The 20,714-nt window shown below is 40.4% G+C and overlaps 1 protein-coding gene and 1 long non-coding RNA gene across 2 annotated transcripts; both read right to left on the bottom strand.

The window, feature by feature from the left end:
* Nucleotides 1–608: 608 nt before the first annotated feature.
* LOC147898402 (uncharacterized) lies at nt 609–1,525 on the bottom strand. The gene is made up of 2 exons (XR_015541578.1): nt 1,187–1,525; nt 609–996 (listed from the first exon to the last, which is right to left on the bottom strand). It is a non-coding gene; the product is annotated as an uncharacterized LOC147898402 (long non-coding RNA).
* A 15,407-nt stretch (nt 1,526–16,932) lies between these two features.
* On the bottom strand, nt 16,933–20,569 carry LOC147898401 (pentatricopeptide repeat-containing protein At2g33680-like). Its single transcript, XM_087379285.1, has one exon. The coding sequence runs from the start codon at nt 20,098–20,100 to the stop codon at nt 17,224–17,226; it is 2,877 nt and encodes a 958-aa protein (XP_087235411.1). The 5' UTR covers nt 20,101–20,569; the 3' UTR covers nt 16,933–17,223.
* Nucleotides 20,570–20,714: the final 145 nt, after the last annotated feature.

The raw sequence follows: 20,714 nt of genomic DNA, 5'->3' as shown, positions 1-20,714 counted from the left end.
ATTGAAGTCATAGTCGACGATACAAATAATTGCAAGCAAGCTTGGCGACTCATGGGTTTTTAGTGAACAGTGGATCGTGGAACCATCCAAGATAATTAAAAAGTGCATGCATTGCATAATTGAAGTCATAGCTGATGACACACATAATTGCAAGCAACCTTGGTGACTCTTTGCCTCTTCAACGATCAATCCACGGTAGATTATAACGAATAGTTGACTTGAGTCACTGGGATAGATCTAGGGGCTTCAGCTTTGTCCTATCTGAAGCATTCAAGAGGCTAGGACCCACCTTGCTGACAGCCGGAAAAGCTAAATGAACCAAAGTTCAAAAGACTATGGATGTTAGGGATTGGACCCACGCTAAATTTATGGACATCTGTGAGCTTTACCACCATGATGCACGCACGCTTATGTACAAAAGAGGCATATTTTTTTAAAAATCATGTGTTTATAAGCACTTATTCTAGTGTGTCCGACACTAGAAAAGAGCTCTGGCAAGCTCGCCACATCCGCTAGGGACAAAGTGGAGACCCCTAAATCTATCATCATACGCCCTAGTCTTTTAGTTAAGTGCTATAAAGCTCTTGTCCCATGAATGACACATTGGCTTCTCCAATAACAGAAGGAAGACGGGGCTGCTTCATATCATATATTAACAATACGGTAATTGCAAATCCATGGTCGCAATCTTAACAAAGCATACACAAACTAATGCCATCGCCACAGAGACATATATCCGCAAGAGCATGGTTTCCTCATAGGCCCCAAGATGAGGAAATTCCATGGCGATGGCGACAGCTCCATTCACGTTTGCCTCTCATTTCTTGGAGCCAGTGTTCCCTGCTGCCGCGTTCTTTGCAGCCGCAGACGGCGTACTGCTCTTGGGAACAACTCCTTCGCCGACCTTGGCCGTGGCAGGCCCTTTGCTGGCTCCATGTCCCGTCGTAGGGGTCTTGGCTTTACCGCTCTTGCCTTTTCCTGACATGTTAACCTGGCCTGCATCCGAGCACCAGCATATATAAGCCAAGCAAATTTAAAGGCGGTTTAAGATAACAAGTTGCATAACCAACAAATCAAGGGCGCGCTCGGGACACTTCTACAAATCCTGTGTCGAACACACTAGCAGCTGCAAAGATGCTAAACTCTCTTACAAAATTAATATCTCAGGAGAGTATATGTGACTTACAAATTAGGGGGGCTTGGTAGATACTAGACAGTTGGGCGATGTCCTCACAGGTGTAGGCGCTTGTGGTTATATCTCAGAAGCGATGATAATTTCAAGGCCAGCAACTCCGTTAAATAGGCTGAAGTCTAGTTGCAGGTTTCTTGAGATGTACAGCTTGATCTTTCGGTGGTGGCAACTTGTCTATTCTATCACAATCAACGCTCGAATATCTTCATGGGTGGGGTGGCTGTTCTTTATCGTCCTAAGGCAGATATGATTTTGGGATATCGTAATAATGGAGAGACATAGCTTGTCGAGTGGAGAGTATCGTGCACACCGTTTCTATAACGTTGACAGATTGATTTGATCACAAATAATGCACCATCGATCACGCTGTGTTCCCAATCCACTAACAACCCCGGTAATCGCTCTATCGTCGGCGGATTGAGGAAACAGCAGCCTTTCATGGGGACTGACGTGCAAAAGGTCTGAGATGATTGTCAGCATTACTTTGCAAAGTCGGCAACTTGAGTAATCCAATGTGCCAAAGACCAAAATGTATATCTCCCAGGATATACCAGCTGGCAGCAGCTTGTGCTGAGTGTAAGCACGCACAGATTGGCATATATACTGTCTTCTCAAAACCCAAGGCGCATATAGAATTGACACACTGAAGACTGAATGTGAACAAGTAACTCTTGATCGATGATTCTCAGCGTTTCCGTTAAGGTTGTAAACCTGCAGGCTGCTACAAGTCGTTCAATATATTTTACTTTGCTGAGCATTTTCTCCACTATACGTCAAGATCTTTTTTTCCCAAGACAACCATACTTTAAGTAGACAACACAAGGTGAATGATATTTAATCATCCATAAGGCTTGCCCAAGATTTAAAAAAGCAAACAAAAAGGAATCCACTAGAAATGGTGTGAAGGAAGGTTGCAGAAGATGAAGTATCAACATATTGTCCAATAAGAAAAATATAATTCCAAAAAATCTAAAAATGCCTAATTTCTACTTTGCCCAAATTGCATCGTTGCTAAGGCTACCCCCAAGGGCAAGCCAAAAAAATGAGACATACATATGCCACATCAATGACTTAGGTTGACTTGTACTGATTGGCATAGACTAGTGAAAGTTGTCTTCGAGATGTTCCAAGAATATCCTTGAAAAAGAATGATATTTAACTCCAAGGATACTTTTTTAAAGCCTAGTAATATAGTTTAGAAGATGAAGAGAAGCCACATATCAACATATTGTCCAATAAGAAAATATACTTCCAAAAAATCTAAAAATGCCTAATTTCTGCTTTGCCCAAATTGCATCATTGCTAAGGCTACCCCCAAGGGGCAAGCCAAAAAAATGAACATATGCCACATCAATGACTTAGGTTGACTTGTACCGATCGGCATAGACTAGTGAAAGTTGTCTTCGAGATGTTCCAAGAATATCCTTGAAAAAGAATGAAATTAAACTCCAAGGATACTTTTTTAAAGCCTAGTAATATAGTTTAAGTTGACATAGGTATACCACATCAATGATTTGGGTTGACTTGCAACGCACTAGTGGAAGGCAAATAGATAAGTCATGATCTTCTTATACATGTTTAAATAATATCCTAGGACAAATCGTCAAAAAAGAAAGGAACTACAAGAAAAAGCATTTGAAGTATTGTTGATGATTAGTATAGAGAAACTATATTAATTCTCTCTCTCTCTCTCTCTCTCTCTCTCAAAAAGAACATTCTTAATAAGTTATTAGAAGCATGCCTACAATTGATCACCATTGAGAAGGATTCGTTGATATTTTGATGAACAACAAAGGAAGTTCTCCATTAAATAGATGAATAGTACATAGTAGACTCCATGAATTATTCAATTTTTACTTTCGATATGTATAAGTAGCTCTTGCCTAGGAAGCAATAAACCTAATTATATTTACCCTCCAAAAATAAGAAAAATTTCATGCATTTATCTAATCATTTGGATTCCAAATTGCATTTTCTCATGAACTATGTAGGCAGTTGATGTGGAATCTAATAACTCCTTATAGAGAATCTACATAGACTTTAGGCACCTAGATTGTGCATTTGTTGGTAAATTCCTTTCTTTTTCATATTTTCTTATTGAATGAACACTTGATTGACCTTTTATCTTTTTATTTTATATAAATGAATAGAATCATGGACATGAAACAAACATGGATGATTTGGTCTTGTTTTGTTTCATTAAGTGAAACTTTTTTTATTGCTGTCGAGAGTTTGCCTACTCTAATCGAAATATAATTTTGACAAATTCCCAAAGATTTGATATTTTGATCCCCAAAATTTTTACTTTTTTCCAATATCTATAGCTTTTCTTCTAGAATTTAAAAACAATACATATGATCATACTATTTTTCTTTATTGTGAAACTATCTCGGTAAATTTTAATTTCTCAAACAACTGACCTTCTATAAAAACCTTCATGGACATGACACAAAGGCTTCAAGTTCTAATTCCCCCTTCAAATCTCAAGCTTAGTGCTTTTATTACAAATTTAGTGATGGCCATATAGTAGTAGTTTAACTAAAGTACATGAATAGAGAACTATTATGCACATGAGCTTGTAAATGCTTGCCTTAAAGATTTGATAGCGATAGCATGGAAGTCACCATTCGTGCAACTCATAATGCATAGTGATCAAGACCATGATAACATGAACATTGGTGTTGTTTTTGTAATTTAGCCCTCGTTTGCATTCAAGACCATGCATTCGAATAAAGGGTTGGCTAGCTTATTAAAACATATTTCAACATAATTACCTAGGTTCTTCAATTTTTATTATTCATATACAAAATTATATATATATATATATATAATTTATTTATTTATAAATATAAAATAGATTATCTACATATATGAATATAATGCATACAAAGTGTGGGTGGAGAGGCGATTTTCTTCCTCTCCATAATTTTGTAAACCGTAGTGATCTATGCTTTCATGACTATGTTGGAGTAGTATGTAATGCATAAAAGGATGTGTCCAATTCTCATGAAAAATTTTGCACTACAAGAACAATGTCAAAAAAAGGTGGGCCAAAAGGGCTTCCCCTTCCTAATCCACTCTTGAAGACATCCAAAAAGGTAGACTTCAAATCCAATTCAAAGGAACAATGAAAACACTATAGTTCTATACCTAAAATTGAAAAATTGGAGCCTTGAATAAGTGAAATAAAAAAATATAACCCAAAAGTGAAAACACGATAGCTCTATACCTAAAATTGAAAAATTGGAGTCTTGAATAAGTGAATTCAAAATCTAGAATCCAAACCAAGTGGATCAAAACCTATGAACCTGAAACTTGGATATGATATATGATTTAATATATGCTTCCAAAGAAAGAGAGGATATTGTTTAACGTTGCCCTCTATTTTATAGGGTGACTAATATGAGCCCCTTTTAGATTAAAGGTGTTACTTTTAAGCCACCTTTTTTCTAACAGGGTGATTTATTTTATGACAACACCTTCAACAATAGCCAATATCCATGAGTGAGGCTTTTAGACAAAGGGCAGACAAATGGTAATCAAGGGTACCATTAAACTCTATAGGGTGGCCTACATGGATGCTATTAGAAGTAGGGAAATTATCATTAGCACCCAGGAGAAAGCACAATTAGGTGGACCAAATAGCAGTGTTCAGGACATGAGGTGCTAAGTGCTAGAAAAGCAATCCAATTGTACAAAACTTGTACTGAGCTGGAGTAGGAAATCATGCTGATTGGGCAAGTCTTGGTTATTATTAGCTGTTGAACTTATAGGTAGTTCTACTAATTGGGCACTTGGTTATTAACAGTTAACTTATGGCTGGTTGTCAGTTTTTTGAATTCTACTCTCGCTTCCCAAGGTCTTTCTCTCACATCCATTCTCTCTCTCTCTTCTCTCTCTCTCTCTCTCTCTCTCTCTCTCTCTCTCTCTCCCCCTCCCTCCCTCCCTCCCTCCCTCTCTCTCTCTCTCTCTCTCTCTCTCTCCTCTCTCTCTCTCTCTCTCTCTCTCTCTCTCTCTCTCTCTCTCTCTCTCTCTCTCTCTCTCCCCCGCGTCCCTCCCTCCCTCTCCCTCTCTCTCTCCCTCCCTCCCTCTCCCTCCCTCCCTCCCTCCCGTCCTCCCTCCCTCCCTGCCTCTCTCTCTCTCTCTCTCTCTCTCTCTCTCTCTCTCTCTCTCTCTGTCTCTCTCTCTCTCCCCCCCCCCTCCCTCTCTCTCTTCCATATCGTCCCGCCCTCCCTCCTTGCCTCTCTCTTTTGCAATATCCCCTATTATGATCTCTCTCATTGTCTTTCCCCTCTCCTTGGCTATTTCTCCATTTATTGTGCATACACATAGAAAGCTTTGCAAATGACTAGGGCATGTGCTTTGAGGAGTTTCAAAGCGCATTTCAACACCCTCTTCTAAGTTATCCACAAGTGAAGGACCTTCTCAACAATCCCTATAAAGTTTCCAAAACCAAGAAGGATACTAAAACCTACTCAGGACTCATATATAGTCTCCATAATTCACTGCAAGTGGTCAAGGTTCCAAATTCTTTAGGAGACTTGTTTCAAAAAAGGAGTTGCCTGATGATGTTGATGAATGCAAGAAATGGAGGTAAAAGTAATGTTGCTAAAGCTTGAAAATACTAGATGTCCATAAGAGAAATTTATATGTGGCTAAATATTGTTTGGAAAAGAAGGATTAAAACAATTTGCCTTTGTAGTTGTGTAGAATGATGTGATTAGCAAGGAGTTGCAAGATATTGTTGTTGCATAATTTCACCTAGCAAAAAGGATGTATGTAGGTTACAAATCGGCAAGAATGGCACATTGAAGATCTCATACATATTCTGGATGAGTCATAGGTATTATTTGCCTTTGGAGCCTATTGTTTTACATGGTAAGGCTTAATGATGTGAAAATGGAGTAAAATTTTGAACTTATTCATAGGAGGAATGTGGTGTCAGGGTGTCACATAGTTAGATTATACTTTAACTTTTGTATTTTAGTATTTTGATGATTATGCTCCTTACACTTCTACACATAGGCCTTATTCCAATGGTTAAGTACCCACATTTAGCGCGCATGGGGTGCTAATTGTCGGTATGCAATGCAGGCTTAAAAAGTGTCGCTATATACCGACACTTTTATAAATGTCACTATATGCTAGACTTGTATAAGGTTGTTATACAGCAACATTTTACAGCGTGTTTTTTTCCCATACCGACCTTTAAAGATAGTTTTACTCAATGACAAAAAAAATTTCTTTTCATACATGTTTGATCCTTTGAAAGAATAAAAGTACAAGAGCATGTACATCAAGTTTGAAGCTCATATATTCGTCCACGTTTGACACTTGGCTTCATCCTGAGCCAAGTCTAGTGTGCCAAACAAGTCAATCTCCAACTCTATATTGAGTTGATCTCCTATATATATCATCATCGTACTCTGGCATCATACGTTCACCATAGACTTGATCATTTTCTTCAATAAAGTCAGGTGATTCTTGATGATCATCATCTTCTTCCTCAATATCATGATCTTCCTCCCATATGATGTCATTATGCACATCTTCCTCTTGGCTCATATTGTGATCTTCATCTTCTCTAAATCCCATCTGGATCAATTGGATCTGGCATTGGTAGTGGCATGTCCATATTCACATCTCTATCTTCAAAACTTTTCTTACTTTGTGGTGCAACTTGAATCATGTACCACCATCTTGGATCAAAATGATTTGGATGAAAAACCACCTATATTGAAGATGGGTGCCAAATGCCATCAATTATATGAAACTATGTTTAAGTACATGTACCAATTGATATTTAAAAACAAAAGATTCAATTAATTAAATCATTAGTATGCACCTACTCACAATACTCGTGAAGAACAAAGACCATCTAAATAGTTCTAAACCATTTTACATCAAGAATGAAAATACTAAAGAAATCAATTTCATAGATTTTGTGTATAGTCCCGTAATACTCCAACTGCGAGGAGAGAAGATTGGTATCCAAAGCACTTGCTCAGCTATCTTGTGTGAAGTTAGCCATGGCTCCACAATCATACGTGACTCTCTTTTAATCGATGTGTTCCACACAAAAATTTCATTGGTATGTCTAGGAGCTCTCGAAATATCAAAGACCCACACTCCTGTCCATAAGATCTGTAACTCCTCTATCAAAGGTACCATGTACACGGCCTCAGACTCGGACATCATGTGCATTGCCCCTAAAAATAGAATCCATCATGCCCACCATATCCTCGTTCACATCTGGCACATTCGGGAGACTATATTCCTTCTCAAAGTGTGAAGGTATATGCACGCCACCCTCGTCATCCTGTCTCAAGGTTTCGTGTAAATATAAGATGTTGTCTCAAGATTTTGTGTCATGTATGCATGCAATATTAATCACAAACTCAAATAGCATTGACTTTCTGATGATCCATCACCATGTGCACCACCAACGGTGGACTAGTTTGGGATCCTCCCCATACATCCTTAAGTGGCACATGACAACACAGTGTTGATGTCGTACTTCTCGCTTGCAATGACAATACAACCTCTCTGTAAACCACCCTGCACTCCCGAGCATTGGCGCATCATCTGACAAGCTTCCACTCCCTTTCATCTACACACCTCCAAAATCACAATACAAAATGCAAGGAAATCCTTTAAGATCCAAAAAATAGCCACCCATGACCTGCTTCCCTCTCTTCTTAGATCAAGTGCCCTCAACCGTCGCTATATATCGATGCTTTGCCCTGTTTTGTGTGAAGTTATATTAGCCATGACTCCACAATCATATGTGACTCTCTTTCAATCGATGTGTTCAACACAGAAATGTCATTGGTATGTCTACGAGCTTTGAAAATTTCAAATACCCACACTTCTATCCATAAGATTTGTAACTCCTCTATCAAAGGTACTATGTACATAGCCTTAGACTCAAACATCACGTGCATTGCCCCTAAAAATAGAATCCATCATGTCCACCATACCCTCCTCATCATTTGGCACATCCGGGAGACTACTCCTTCTCAAAGTGTGAAGGTATACGCACACCACCCTCACCACCCTCCTCATGTTGTCTCAAGGTTTCATGTAAATATAATATCTTGTCTCAGGATTTCATGTCGTGTATGTAGGCAATATTAATCACGAACTCGAATAGCATTGACTTTCTGATGATCCACCACCAACGATGGGTACTGGTTTGGGCTCCTCCCCATACATCCTCAAGTGGCGCATGATAATACGGCATTGTTGTCATACTTCTCACTTGCAATGAGTGCAATGACAATACAACCTCTCTGTAAGCCATACTCCTTCTCAAAGTGTGAAGGTATACACACACAACCCTTGCCACCCTCCTCATCCTGTCTCAAGGTTTCGTGTAAATATAAGATCTTGTCTCAAGATTTTGTGTCGTGTATGCATGCAATATTAATCACGAACTCAAATAGCATTGACTTTTTGATGATCCATCACCACATGCACCACCAATGGTGGGTATTGGTTTGGGCTCCTCCCCATACATCCTCATGTGGCACATGACAATACGGCGTTGATGTCGTACTTCTCGCTTGCAATGAGTGCATTGGCGCATCATCTGACAAGCTTCCACTCGTCTCTTCCATCTGCACACCTCCAATATCACAACACAAAATGCAAGGAAGTCCATTAAGATCCAAAAATAGCCACCCATGAGCTCGTTCCCTCTCTTCTTAGATCAAGTGCCCTGAACCATCGCTATATAGTGATGCTTTGCCCTATTTTGTCACTATATAGAGATGCTTTTAGGGTATAAGTATATAGCGACAATTTTGGGATATAAGTGTCGCTATATAGCAACCCTTAAGATGTGTCGCTATATAGCGACACTTAGGGTATAAGTGTCGCTATATAGTGACACTTTTAGGGTATGAGTGTCGCTATATAGTGAGACATTTAGTGTCGCTATATAATGACTGACCAGTGTCACTATATAGCGACGCTGGGGGACTAAAACTCGAAACCCCGCGCGATATCATCTTTCACAACCCTATTGCGAGAAAAGCAAAAATCTCTCCTCCCACATTATATTTGGTGATCTCGCTTTCCTCCTCTATTCCCCACACTCCTTACCCCACCAAGCCCCTATCCCATTGACACTTGTGCTTCCTCTCCACCCTTCTCCCTCTCTACTTGTGTGAAAGGAAGTTTTTCAAGAAGGTGTGTCTCTTTAAGCAATGTAGGTTCATTTTTTGTAAGATTTCATTTTGTGAGTGTTGAAGCATGTTTCTCCTTGCATTGCTAAGCCTATGTGCTAATTTTCATGCTTGATTTTTAGAGATTAAGGACAAAAAATGAGATTGTCTCTTCTCTTTTTGGTATTTCTCGTGCTCCTCTTTCCCTTCCTTTCGTGCTTTCTCCTTGTTTGTAGCTGATGCTTGTCCCCTCAATCCAATCCCTTTGGAAAGTTGCTTCTCCAAACTCCTCCTTCCTCTAACTAGTTATCTGAAAAATGGTATGTTTCCTCTCTTTTGTAGGGCCAGTCCACGAAACATCAAGCGGGACTTTTCCAAGTAAGAAAGTGCTTCCTCTTCTTTCCTTTTCTTGTTTTCGTTATTTGCATTGGCTTGCAGCTAGTGCTTTAAGTGCTAGTTGCAGTGATGGGGGTAGGAACCCTTTCTTCCGCTCTCTTCTCTTGTTCCCTCTTGTTCCCCTCTTTTCCTCGTTTCCTCCCTCTTTCCCCCCTCTTTCCCTCCCTCTCTTATTTCCTCTTCTTCCTCTCTTTTCTTCTTTCCCCCCTCTTTTTTCATTTTCTTTTTCCCTCTTCCTTCTCTTCTTTTCCCCTCTCTTATTTCTTCTCTTTCATCCTCTTTTCTCTTCTTTTCATAAGCATATGCATTTGCCTATGCTTATGCTCATATGCTTATGCTTATGCGTGAGCATATGCTCATATGCTCATATGCTTTTCCCCTCTCTTTTTTCCTTCTTTTTTTCCCTCTTCCTTGTCTTCTTTTTCCCTCTCTTATTTCCTCTCTTTCACCATCTTTTCTCCTCTTTTCATAAGCATAGGCATTTGCCTATGCTTATGCATGAGCATATGCTCATATGCTCATGCATAAGCATAAGCATATGCTTTCTCTTTTCTCCTCTCTTTTATTCTTTTCCCCTCTCTTTTTTCATTCTTTTTCCCCCTCTTCCTTCCTCTTCCTTCTCTTTTTTTCCCTTCTCTTATTGCCTCTCTTTCATCCTCTTTTCTCTTCTTTCCATAAGCATATGCATTTGCCTATGCTTAAGCTCATATTATGCTTATGCATGAGCATATGCTCATATGCTCATATGCTTTTCCCCTCTCTTTTTTCCTTCTCTTTTCTCATCTTTGTTTCTCTTCCTTCTCTTCTTTTCCCCTCTCTTATTTCCTCTCTTTCATCCTCTCTTCTATTCTTTTCATAAGCATATGCATTTGCCTATGCTTATGCTTATTCATGAGCACATGCTCGTATGCTCATATGCTCCTCTCTTTTTTCCTTCTCTTTTCCCCTCTTCCTTTCTCTTCTTTCTCTTCTTTTTCCCTCTTATTTTCTTTTCTCTTCTTTTCATAAGCATATGCTTTCTCTCTTTTTCTCTTTTTTTCCCTCTTTTCTTCTTTTCTCCTCTCTTTTGAAAGGGTAATTTTGTAACAAACAATGTTGTATATCTTCAACATGTATATGCTTCTGTCACTCGGCTCGTTTAAACGATTTTTTATCACCCTTTTCACAAAGGAAATTTTGTAACAAACAACATTCTTTTGTAATTACTTTAAAAAAACATTAGTGGGGCAAAACAGGGCTTGTTGTGGCACTGTTTAGCCCCACTAATGTTTGTTTTAAGCTTCTATTAATCGTCGCTATATAGCGACGTTTACCAGTGTCACTATATAGCGATGTTTATTAGTGTCGCTATATAGCGACAATTCTTTTTCGATGCTAGTAGCTGCATTTTTATGCCCGTCAAAAAAAAACTTTTTAGTGTAAAAAAGGTTGGTATTTCCATCGAAAAAGGACCTGTGCCTTGTAGTGTTACTCTCATTGGGAATGATGTTTAAGATTAAGGTGAATATTCGCATTGAGATAAAGATTATGAAATAGATATTGATCAAGCTAAAATGGAAATAGAGATGGTAGAGTATTTGGCGATGCCAAGGAACTATGAAATGGTAGCAGTTCTATACTATCACTTAACATTGCTATGTATAGTACATAGCAGTTATAGCAATGCTATACTATCACTTAGCTATGCTATGTATAGCACATAGCAATTACACATCGCTATACTTTCACTTAGCACTGCTATCTATGGTACATACCACTTATAGCAGTGCTTACTAGCAATACTATGTATAGCATGTGGCATTAAGTATAACACTACTATACTATCACTTAGCACTACTATGCATAGTACATAATAGTTATAGCAACTTAGCACTCTCTTAGCACTTAGCACTTGGCACTGTTAGTAACTTAGCACGTAGCACTTCACAATGCTAGCACTTAGCACTTAAAGCAATGCTAGCACTTAGTGCTTCACATTAAGGCAATGATAGAACTTGGCACTTAGCACTGCTATGCATAGCACTTAGCAATTATGGCAAATTAATTAGCACTACTATGCATAGCACTTAGCTATACTATCACTTAGTACTGCTATGCATAGCATGTACCTAACAATTATAGCAACTTAGAAGTTAGCACTTAGCATTTGGCATTGGTAGCAGCCTAACAATTTGCACTTAGCAATACTAACACTTAGCACATAGTAATGCTAGCACTTATCAATGTTAGCATTGAGCACTTAGCACTTAGCACTACTAAGTATGAGCATTGCTACCTGCTAGCACATAGCACTTAGCATTAGCACTACAAAGTGCTCAGGGGGTGCACCATTAAGAAATCCTAGGCATCATGTGTGTTCAAGGAGTATTAAAAAAATCCCTCAAGTAAAAAACATTTCCCAATAGAAACACCCCTCTTTACTTATGAACTAACGGATTTCTTTTTAAAGTTGAATAAGAAAATCCCTCCACTTATTGTAAACCTATTAAATTTTTTCCAAAAGTGGAATGAAAATAACCCTCCTTTTGAATGCACGTGGTAGACTAAAATTTTGAGAGGTGAACCCCCCACCCCCCAAGACAAAGTGCTAACACATAGCACTTAGAACTTAGCTTTTCAGAAGTCCGTAACAAGATTGGAGAGTTTTGTAGCCATCATGCTACTACATAGCTATTCCCATATAGTACATGGTAGTCATATCAATGTTATATCATCACTTAGCACTACTATGTATAGCACATACCAATGCTAATGTTATTGTGTAGCACATAGTAGTTATAGCACTATAAAGAGGTTGAAGTGTCTACATAACTTCATGGCAAGATGGCAAGCTAAGAAATTCAGGGACTTCTTGAGAAATTTCCCCAAATATGTTCTTGTCTCAGTGGTTGACTTTGTTAAAAACTATAGTTTTAAGGAGCAAAATGAGATACAATCAATGCATTGGCATTCTGACCAAGTCACCATACTTGTCCACATAGCATATTGACATATTGAGATCGAGAAGAAGAACAAGGCTCATAAACAAATCCACTTCTATATCTCTAACGACAAGGACCATGATCAAGGTAAAAATTAAGGACCCATTCATACCTTAGAAGTGTCACCCATTCGGTTTTTTTTTCCGTACTTTAGTATATACTTATAGCCCCATGGGCAAATTTATTTTCAAAATATATTTTCACAAAAGAAATTTAGAATACTGCTGAAAGTATGCAAAATGTACTACAAAGTCACATTTTTGGATTGCTAAGCTAGTAATAAAGACATCCAAAATTTGAGGATTCTCATCACTGTTCTCATTATAAGTATGAAGTATGCATGCTTGCACATGCTCACCCTCCCGCAAATAAAAATGTTTGCTATCTTTGACTTGAGCTTTAACATTTGTATATTCTGTATTCTAAAATTCACCAACCAAAAGTCATGTCATTAGATTAAGTCCAACCATGCTCCACTACAAGAAGGATGAAATGGGCCTAATTTTCTCAACTTTAATTAGGTTACAATCATGAAGGTGTAGCATATACTCCCTCATGAAGGATTGGGCTAGATGTACTTGGCATCCTAAACTTGAGGTCATAGTAATATGGGATTTGGAGCTACCTATTTGTTTATTGTTTCAAACCAAGAAGACCCATCAATTATATGGAGAGTGTTGTATTTTACTTCTTCTTTTTTAGGTCACTCGTTCTGTTGGTGGTGATGACTTGGAGCATAGAGTCAGTGCTAACCTAGAGACCATTAACATCATTCTAATATCAAATGGTGAAATTTTATGGGAATAATGTCTTTTCTTTTAAAGCCTTGAGAAATGAATACCTAATGCACACATTATGCATAAAGAAAAGGTTTCAAAATCTTAACCCATCTTGAACTTGAACACAAAAGGACCCTTACTGCTGCAAGCAATTTTAATCAAACAAAAAACACCTTAGTTATGCATGCATTAACTTTGTTTTCCAATCTAATTCATAAAGTGTTTTTTAGCATTAGTTACACATGCTTGCTTGCTTTCCAAATCCAAGCCATATAGTGTCTCTAAGATAGAATTCAACTACCATAGAATTGACGCCATAATACAACAATCCTTAAATATGCAAAAGTAGGATCAAGATCTTTCTTACAATGATTGGTGCGTTTTTCTCTAATTCACATGCATTCTTTACATTTTGAGTATTTATAACATCCTATTCAAGCTATTCAAGTTTTGTCCAATGCAATTAAAAATGTTTCATTGTCATCATCCCTCCCCTAATGGTCCACAAATGCTTGCAAAAGCACAAATTCCGTAATATATCCACACCATAAAATATGAGAGAGCGAGAGAGATGATGTCCGCATCGGCCCATACACACCACTATGCACAAGATGAAGCTTCCTGGATGAACCAACTATCCCATAATTTGAAAATGAGAAATGGTACATTTTGCTCAACAAGCATCCCTCACAAACATGTTTAACTGATGCATGCATGGGTGGGAGAGCAACCACCATGTTTTGTGAATGCATTTCAACCAAGCTTCTGTATTTGAGGTGAAGCAACCTCGCATGCCATAATTGAGAATCTAAAATTACAGATTCAGCCACCAAATTTGCCTCTATAGCAAGCTGTTTGTCTTAAACATCAAGATGATATAGCCTAAAAGAAAGTAACCCAGTAAGTACTATGATGTCATCATATCGGTTGTCATACATGGCACATCGAGATAACCATCAAAGAGAACCCGAAAGCCATTCAAGGATATGGCTGCAATGGAGATGAGGTCTTCTTGATACCTGGGACAAACAAAACGTCCATGAGCGTGGTCGTATCACCGAAAACTAAAGTGACCTCGACGTGGCCAATCCCTTTTACGGGATATGATGCATTGTTGGCACATGTCACTGTGCCACCATGTGGAGCAGCCGCCAATGTCTGAAAGAGTGATCTGCAAGAAGTGATGTGCTTGGAAGCACCACTGTCGAAGCGCCAATCTGCTTAGAATCTAAGACAGACAAGGCTATAGCAAGCTTCTTTGGATGGTACTGGCATGTCACCGTGAAAGCCCACTCATGGTGAGCAATGTGTGTTACTTCATGACCATGATCTGGGGCAGCAACAATAGTAGTGACAGCAAGTCCCTTTTGCTACTTTTTCTTTTCAGAAGCAATGTGCTTGCGACGTTCAAAAATGTCATGTCCTGGCTTCTGGCAATAATTACCACATTTGCAGTTTTTCTTCTTGCCATCAGACGGAGCAGAACCAGATGAGTGTCTAGCTGTAGATGAGCCTCCAAAAGGCTTGGGTTTGCTGTAATTTTACCCGTTCTTTCCCTTATTTTTGTGATGAGCGATAAAAGCCTCATTTGCAATTTGAGAGGCGGCACAATTTGTGCAGATATGCTCTTCCTGCAGATGGAAAACAAGCTAGCAGAAAGTTAAGTGTTAGGGTTGCCCATGGCAACCAATCTCAAAGTAGTAGCAAACCCTTGGTAGGACTCAGGAAGTCCATTGAGTGTCGTGGCCACTACCTAAGCATCTAAAATAATTTCATCCACATTAATGAGCTACTCTTGAAAATCCTTGATTTTTGTGATGTATGCATTAAGATGATTTTGCTCTCGAGACTGGGATTTTGTATCACATTTGTAGATTTTGCAGTGACATTTGCTCCTTTTGGTCACATTTTGGAGCTTTTGTAGTATTTGTCCTATTTTGACTTCATTTACATTCCCACACTAGGGATTTTGGATCTATTGCTGACAGAATACGAGATTTTTTTAGATTTGCAAGTTATTTTGTCACATTTACTTTATTTCAGCAAAATTTGAGACTTTTGGTCATTTGTTCTAAATTTGACAGTTTTGCCCTTTCAGAAATTAGGGGTTTTGTCAATTTTGTTAAAATTTGCAATGACATTGTCTTGGTACAGCCAATTTTGGGCATTTGGTAGAGTGAAAAGCTTCAAATCTGATTGTACCAGACAGATCTGAGTCAAGAGGGAGAAAATCCCAGTCAAATGGTGGTAGAGCAGATTGGAGCACTTGGAGGAAGGCCCGAATGACTAAAAAGAGTCCAAATCTGAGCAGAAAACCTCAATAAATAGTTTAAAAATGCTTGAAATAGACTTCTGACAAGTCGTTCGGATTCCTGGCAGCATCGCATACCTATCCATATAGGACAAAAATTTCTCGGCTGAAATGGTATGGGACAGGATCGTTTGCATGCGGACAGCTCAAAAATTTCAAAAAATGTCGAAATCGAACCTCAAAAAGTCAAAAAATTGTCGCTAGAGTGTTTTTCTGCTCAAAAAACAGATTTCTAGCAATGAAATGAGGCACTGGACTGAGCTGGAGCAAATTGGCAGGTAGGAGCAATGGGAGAGCACAATGGAAGACAAGTAGGAGCAAGAGAACCTGCTCTGATACCACTATCGGGTGCAGGAAGCAATGAAACAGGAGTGGAGTGCAGGAAACAAACAACAAGCTGGAGCAAAACTTAGTACTGCTCAAATGGATATGAGGAAAACACAAAGGGTGGCCTATATGGCTCCCAAGTCAACCATATGGTTGACCAAAGAAGTCAACTCATAGACCTTTTCTGATACCACTGTTGGGTGCAGGAAGCAATGGAACGGGAGTGGAGTGCAGGAAGCAAACAACAAGCTGGAGCAAAACTTAGTACTGCTCAAATGGATATGAGAAAAATACGAAGGATGGCCTATATGGCCCCCAAGTCAACCATATGGTTGACCACAGAAGTCAACTCATAAAGTTGACCTGACCTACAAGACTCATACCAGGGCTAAGTGCTAACAGACATGGACTATGTGCTGTGTGGAAGCTGGTGTGGCAACCTGTGTCGCTGTGTTGGGGTCTGCTAGCTGTCTGCTGCCCTCCTTTGCATGCTGCTCCAGACCTAGACGTGGCTAATCCACTTCTTGCTTTATGACAATGCCTGCGGCTGAGAGTATGTACAAAAGCTGCACAGCACATGCAAAACAATTATCAAAAGGACTTGAAGTTTTGCAGAAATCACTAGGTTTATAAAAGTCGCAGACCTGATTTGAGAAACTGCAGATAAGGAAACCACACCAGCATGGTTTTAGAGACAGATTCACCGTTATACAGAGGCAAGTCACTCAGCATCATCTGACTCACTTTCATTCTCCTCCAAGTTATTCTCACTTCTTTCTGTCATTCTTGTCAAATAATCAGGACAATGCCTCCTTTCAATGCAGTAGCACCACCAATAGTCCCCACAAGTACACTTTCCTCCTTTGCAGAGCTCTAGCTTTTGATATAAGTGCAATGACCTTTTTCGATCTTGGAGATATGAAGGAGCTTTGCATCTCTAAGAAAAGTTCTATAGAGCAGTGACCACCTGACAGTCCTCACAAACCCCGAGAGTATTGACAACAATAGGGGTGCCCTTTGTGAGTATTAATTAGGCACAACAGATAGGGGTGCCCTTCGTGAGTATTAATTAGGGCGTTGGATTACCACCACATACATGTACCCAATCCAAATCGTGGGCATACCCTTCCTCCCCGATCTTGAGCGAAAGACCACCTAGCTTTGCACTCACTTGGAAAATTTGGGAATGCCTTGTATCCCCACCCACAAATGTATGCACAAATCCACCAAGCTCAATGCAACTCTGTCGTAGCTTCCTCCATGCTTGTTGCACTCTCATTTCCTCAACCTTTTTCTCCTCCTCCAGCATCTGAGCACCAGCATAGATGTTAGACATCAAGACATAGGCTGCAGGATCCTTTTCATCCAACCGCACTGCATGTTCAAAGACCCGTCTGCCAAGCTCTACGTTACCCCACTTTTGACAAGCACCCAACACAGTATTCCATACTACAACACTCGGTTGGAAAGGCATCATCTCCACCATCACTACTGCCCGGTCTAATTGGCCTGCACGGCCAAGGAGATCAACCATGCATGTGTGGTGCTCAATAGTTGGAGTGATGCCATAGTCTTGACTCATGACCTCAAAGTACTTCTGGCCCTTATCCACTAGACCAGCATGACTGCATGCGGTAAGAATACTAAGAAATGTAACCCCGTTTGGCTTCAAGCCTTCTCTTCTCATTCTCTCAAGCATATGAAAAACAATTCTACTCTCTCCTAGCTGAGCATATCCTGCAATTAGCGCAGTCCACGAGACTACATCTCGAAGTGGCAGCTTGTCAAACACTTCCCATGCTTTATCAAGCCAGCCAAATTTGGCATACATGTCAACCAAGCTGCTGCCAACAAAAGGATCCCTTTCCAAATCCTGTTTTGCAATCTCTGTGTGTATTTCTTGGCCCTTATCTACAGCTCCTATGCTGCCACATGCTTTCAAGCTACAAGCAAACGTGATAGCATTTGGAGGGACACCGTCTAGTTGCATTTGTCGAAAACAGTTCAGTGCTTCCTCCCCAAGTCCATGTTCAGCATAACCTGCAATTAGTGCACTCCACGAAACTACATCTTGGACTGGCAGCTTGTCCAGCACTTCGCGTGCCTTTGCAAAAGCACCACATTTGGCATACATATCAACCAATGCGTTGCCAACAGAAGAAACTCTTTCCAATTCTTGTCTGAAAATGTGAGCGTGTATTTCTTGGCCCTTGTCTAGGGCTCCTATGCTGCCACAAGCTTTCAAGCTGCAAACAAACGTGACAGCATCTGGAGAAACACCCTCTAGCTGCATCTGTTCAAAAGAGTTCAGTGCTTCCTCACCAAACCCATGTTCAGCATATCCTGCAATTAATACATTCCACAACACAACAGCTCGAACTGGCAGCTTGTCAAACACCTGCCGTGCTTTTGCTAGGGAGCCACATTTGCCATACATGTCAACCAAGGTGCTGCCAATAAAAGGATCTCTTTCCAATCCCTGTCTCGCAACCTCAGCATGTATTTCTTGGCCCTTATCTATTGCTTGTATGCTGCTACAAGCTTTCAAGCTGCAAATAAATGTGACAGAATTCGGAGGGATGCCCTCCAGTTGCATCAGATTGAAACAGTTCAGTGCTTCCTCCCCAAGCCCACGTTCGGCATATCCTGCAATTAGTGCAGTCCACGAGATCACACCTCGAACTGGCAGCTTGTCCAAAACTTCCTGTGCTTTATCAAGAGAGCCACACTTGGCATACATGTCAACCAAGGAACTTCCTACAAAAGAATTTCCTTCCAATTCCATTTTGGCAATCTCAGCATGTATTTCTTGGCCCTTGTCTATAGCTCCTATGCTACTACAAGCTTTCAAGCTGCAGACAAACGTGACAGCATTTGGAGACACACCATTCAGTCGCATCTGTTCGAAAAAGTTCAGTGCTTCCTCACCAAGCCCACGCTCAGCATGCCCTGAAATTAGTGAAGTCCAAGAGACTACATCTCGAACTGGCAGCTTGTCAAACACTTCACGTGCTTTTGCAAGCGAGCCACATTTGGCATACATGTCGACCAACATGCTGCCAACAAAAGGATCTCTCTCCAAACCCTGCTTTGAAATCCGTGTGTGTATTTCTCGGCCCTTGTCTAGGGCTCCTAAGCTGCCACAAGCTTTCAAGCCGCAAACAAACGTCACAGCATCCGGAGAGACACCATCCATTTGCATCTGTTCGAAACACTTCAGTGCTTCCTCACCAAGCTCGCCTTCCACATATCCTGCAATTAATGCAGTCCACGAGACTACATTCCGAACTCCCAGCTTGTCAAACACTTCCTGTGCTTTTGCAAGTGAGCCACATTTGGCATACATGTCAACCAAGGTGCTGCCAATGAAAACGTCCCGTTCCAATTCCTGTCTAGCAATCTCAGAATGTATGATTCGGCCTCTTTCCACATTTTTCAGTTTTGCACAACCCTTCAGTAAGGCCACAAACGTATACTTGCTAGGATGCACAGAATCATCTTGCATTTTCTTGTACAGGTCGAGGGCATGCTGTGATTTCCCGCATCCAATATAACCCATGATAAGCGCAGTCCAGGAATGCACATTCCGATCGACCAACTTGTGAAAAACCTGCTGAGCATCCCACATGCTTCCACATTCGATCAACATTGGGACAAGGTAGTTCCCCAGAAATCTATGAGCTTCTAGCCCATTTTTGCACAGACATGCATGGAGGCGCTTGGCATACGCTATAATTTTCTTCTTCCTGCAATTCTGCAAGATGGATACAAAGTCTTCGACCGAAGGCAGCTGGGGCATCCGTTCCAAATAGACGAGTCTCTGCTCTAGGCCACACTCAGCTAGCTTCTCCACTACGCCATAGGCTTCAGAGTTGGACCCAGTCTGACCACGGGATGCTTTGGCCGCGTGCATTTCCCAGCTTGAGGACTGCTTTTTCTCGCACATCTCGTTAGTCCAACCAGCCGCCTATTGAAGCGATTCCTTGATAACTTTAAGCTTGAAATCTTGAGAATTTGGGTTTCTCTGTTGAACCCATCAGAACAGACTCGTCAGTCTGGCCAATATAACCAAATATTTATACAGTTTTACTTGGCAAACTGCTTGGTCAGACTCGGCTTCGTCGGTTGTCCCAGCACTGGACGGTCCTGAAGTACAACCCCCCCCGGTAAGCCCCCTATACTTGAGATATCTGTGAAGCATCAAAACAATGAAAACTAGTTGCCAGAAGCGTGTTGGTCGATGAGAGTGAAATATTTTGGAGAAGCCAGCCGAAGGATCCTTCATTACCACTGTCCATTGCTTTAATGTGAACATACTGGGGATGCAAAATCGGAGCAACACAGAGCAAGATGACGGAAAGCTTCGCTACACTAACATGCAATTTTGCTGCCCGGGGAGATTAGTGGGAATGGATCCCGGGAGATGGATTCCACGCTCGAGCATGTTCGGAATCTGGCTTTCCGCCACCCACCGGTTTATTCTCTCTCTCGAGGGGCTTGCGAGTGACAGCGATGCAATTGCTAGTGCCACGTGGTTCAGGCAATAGGCTCTTGCAAATG

The sequence above is a fragment of the Dipteris shenzhenensis genome, chromosome 9, assembly GCF_047967505.1.
Source record: "Dipteris shenzhenensis isolate YYH24624 ecotype China chromosome 9, Dip_SZ_1.0, whole genome shotgun sequence".
NCBI lineage: Eukaryota > Viridiplantae > Streptophyta > Polypodiopsida > Gleicheniales > Dipteridaceae > Dipteris > Dipteris shenzhenensis.
Note: the sequence above shows the minus strand (reverse complement) of the source record. Positions and strands in the feature narration are given on the sequence as shown.

Excerpts from the sequence above, each read along its gene's own strand:
- LOC147898401 (XM_087379285.1), bottom strand. The coding sequence starts at position 20,100 with ATGTGCGAGAAAAAGCAGTCCTCAAGCTGGGAAATGCACGCGGCCAAA.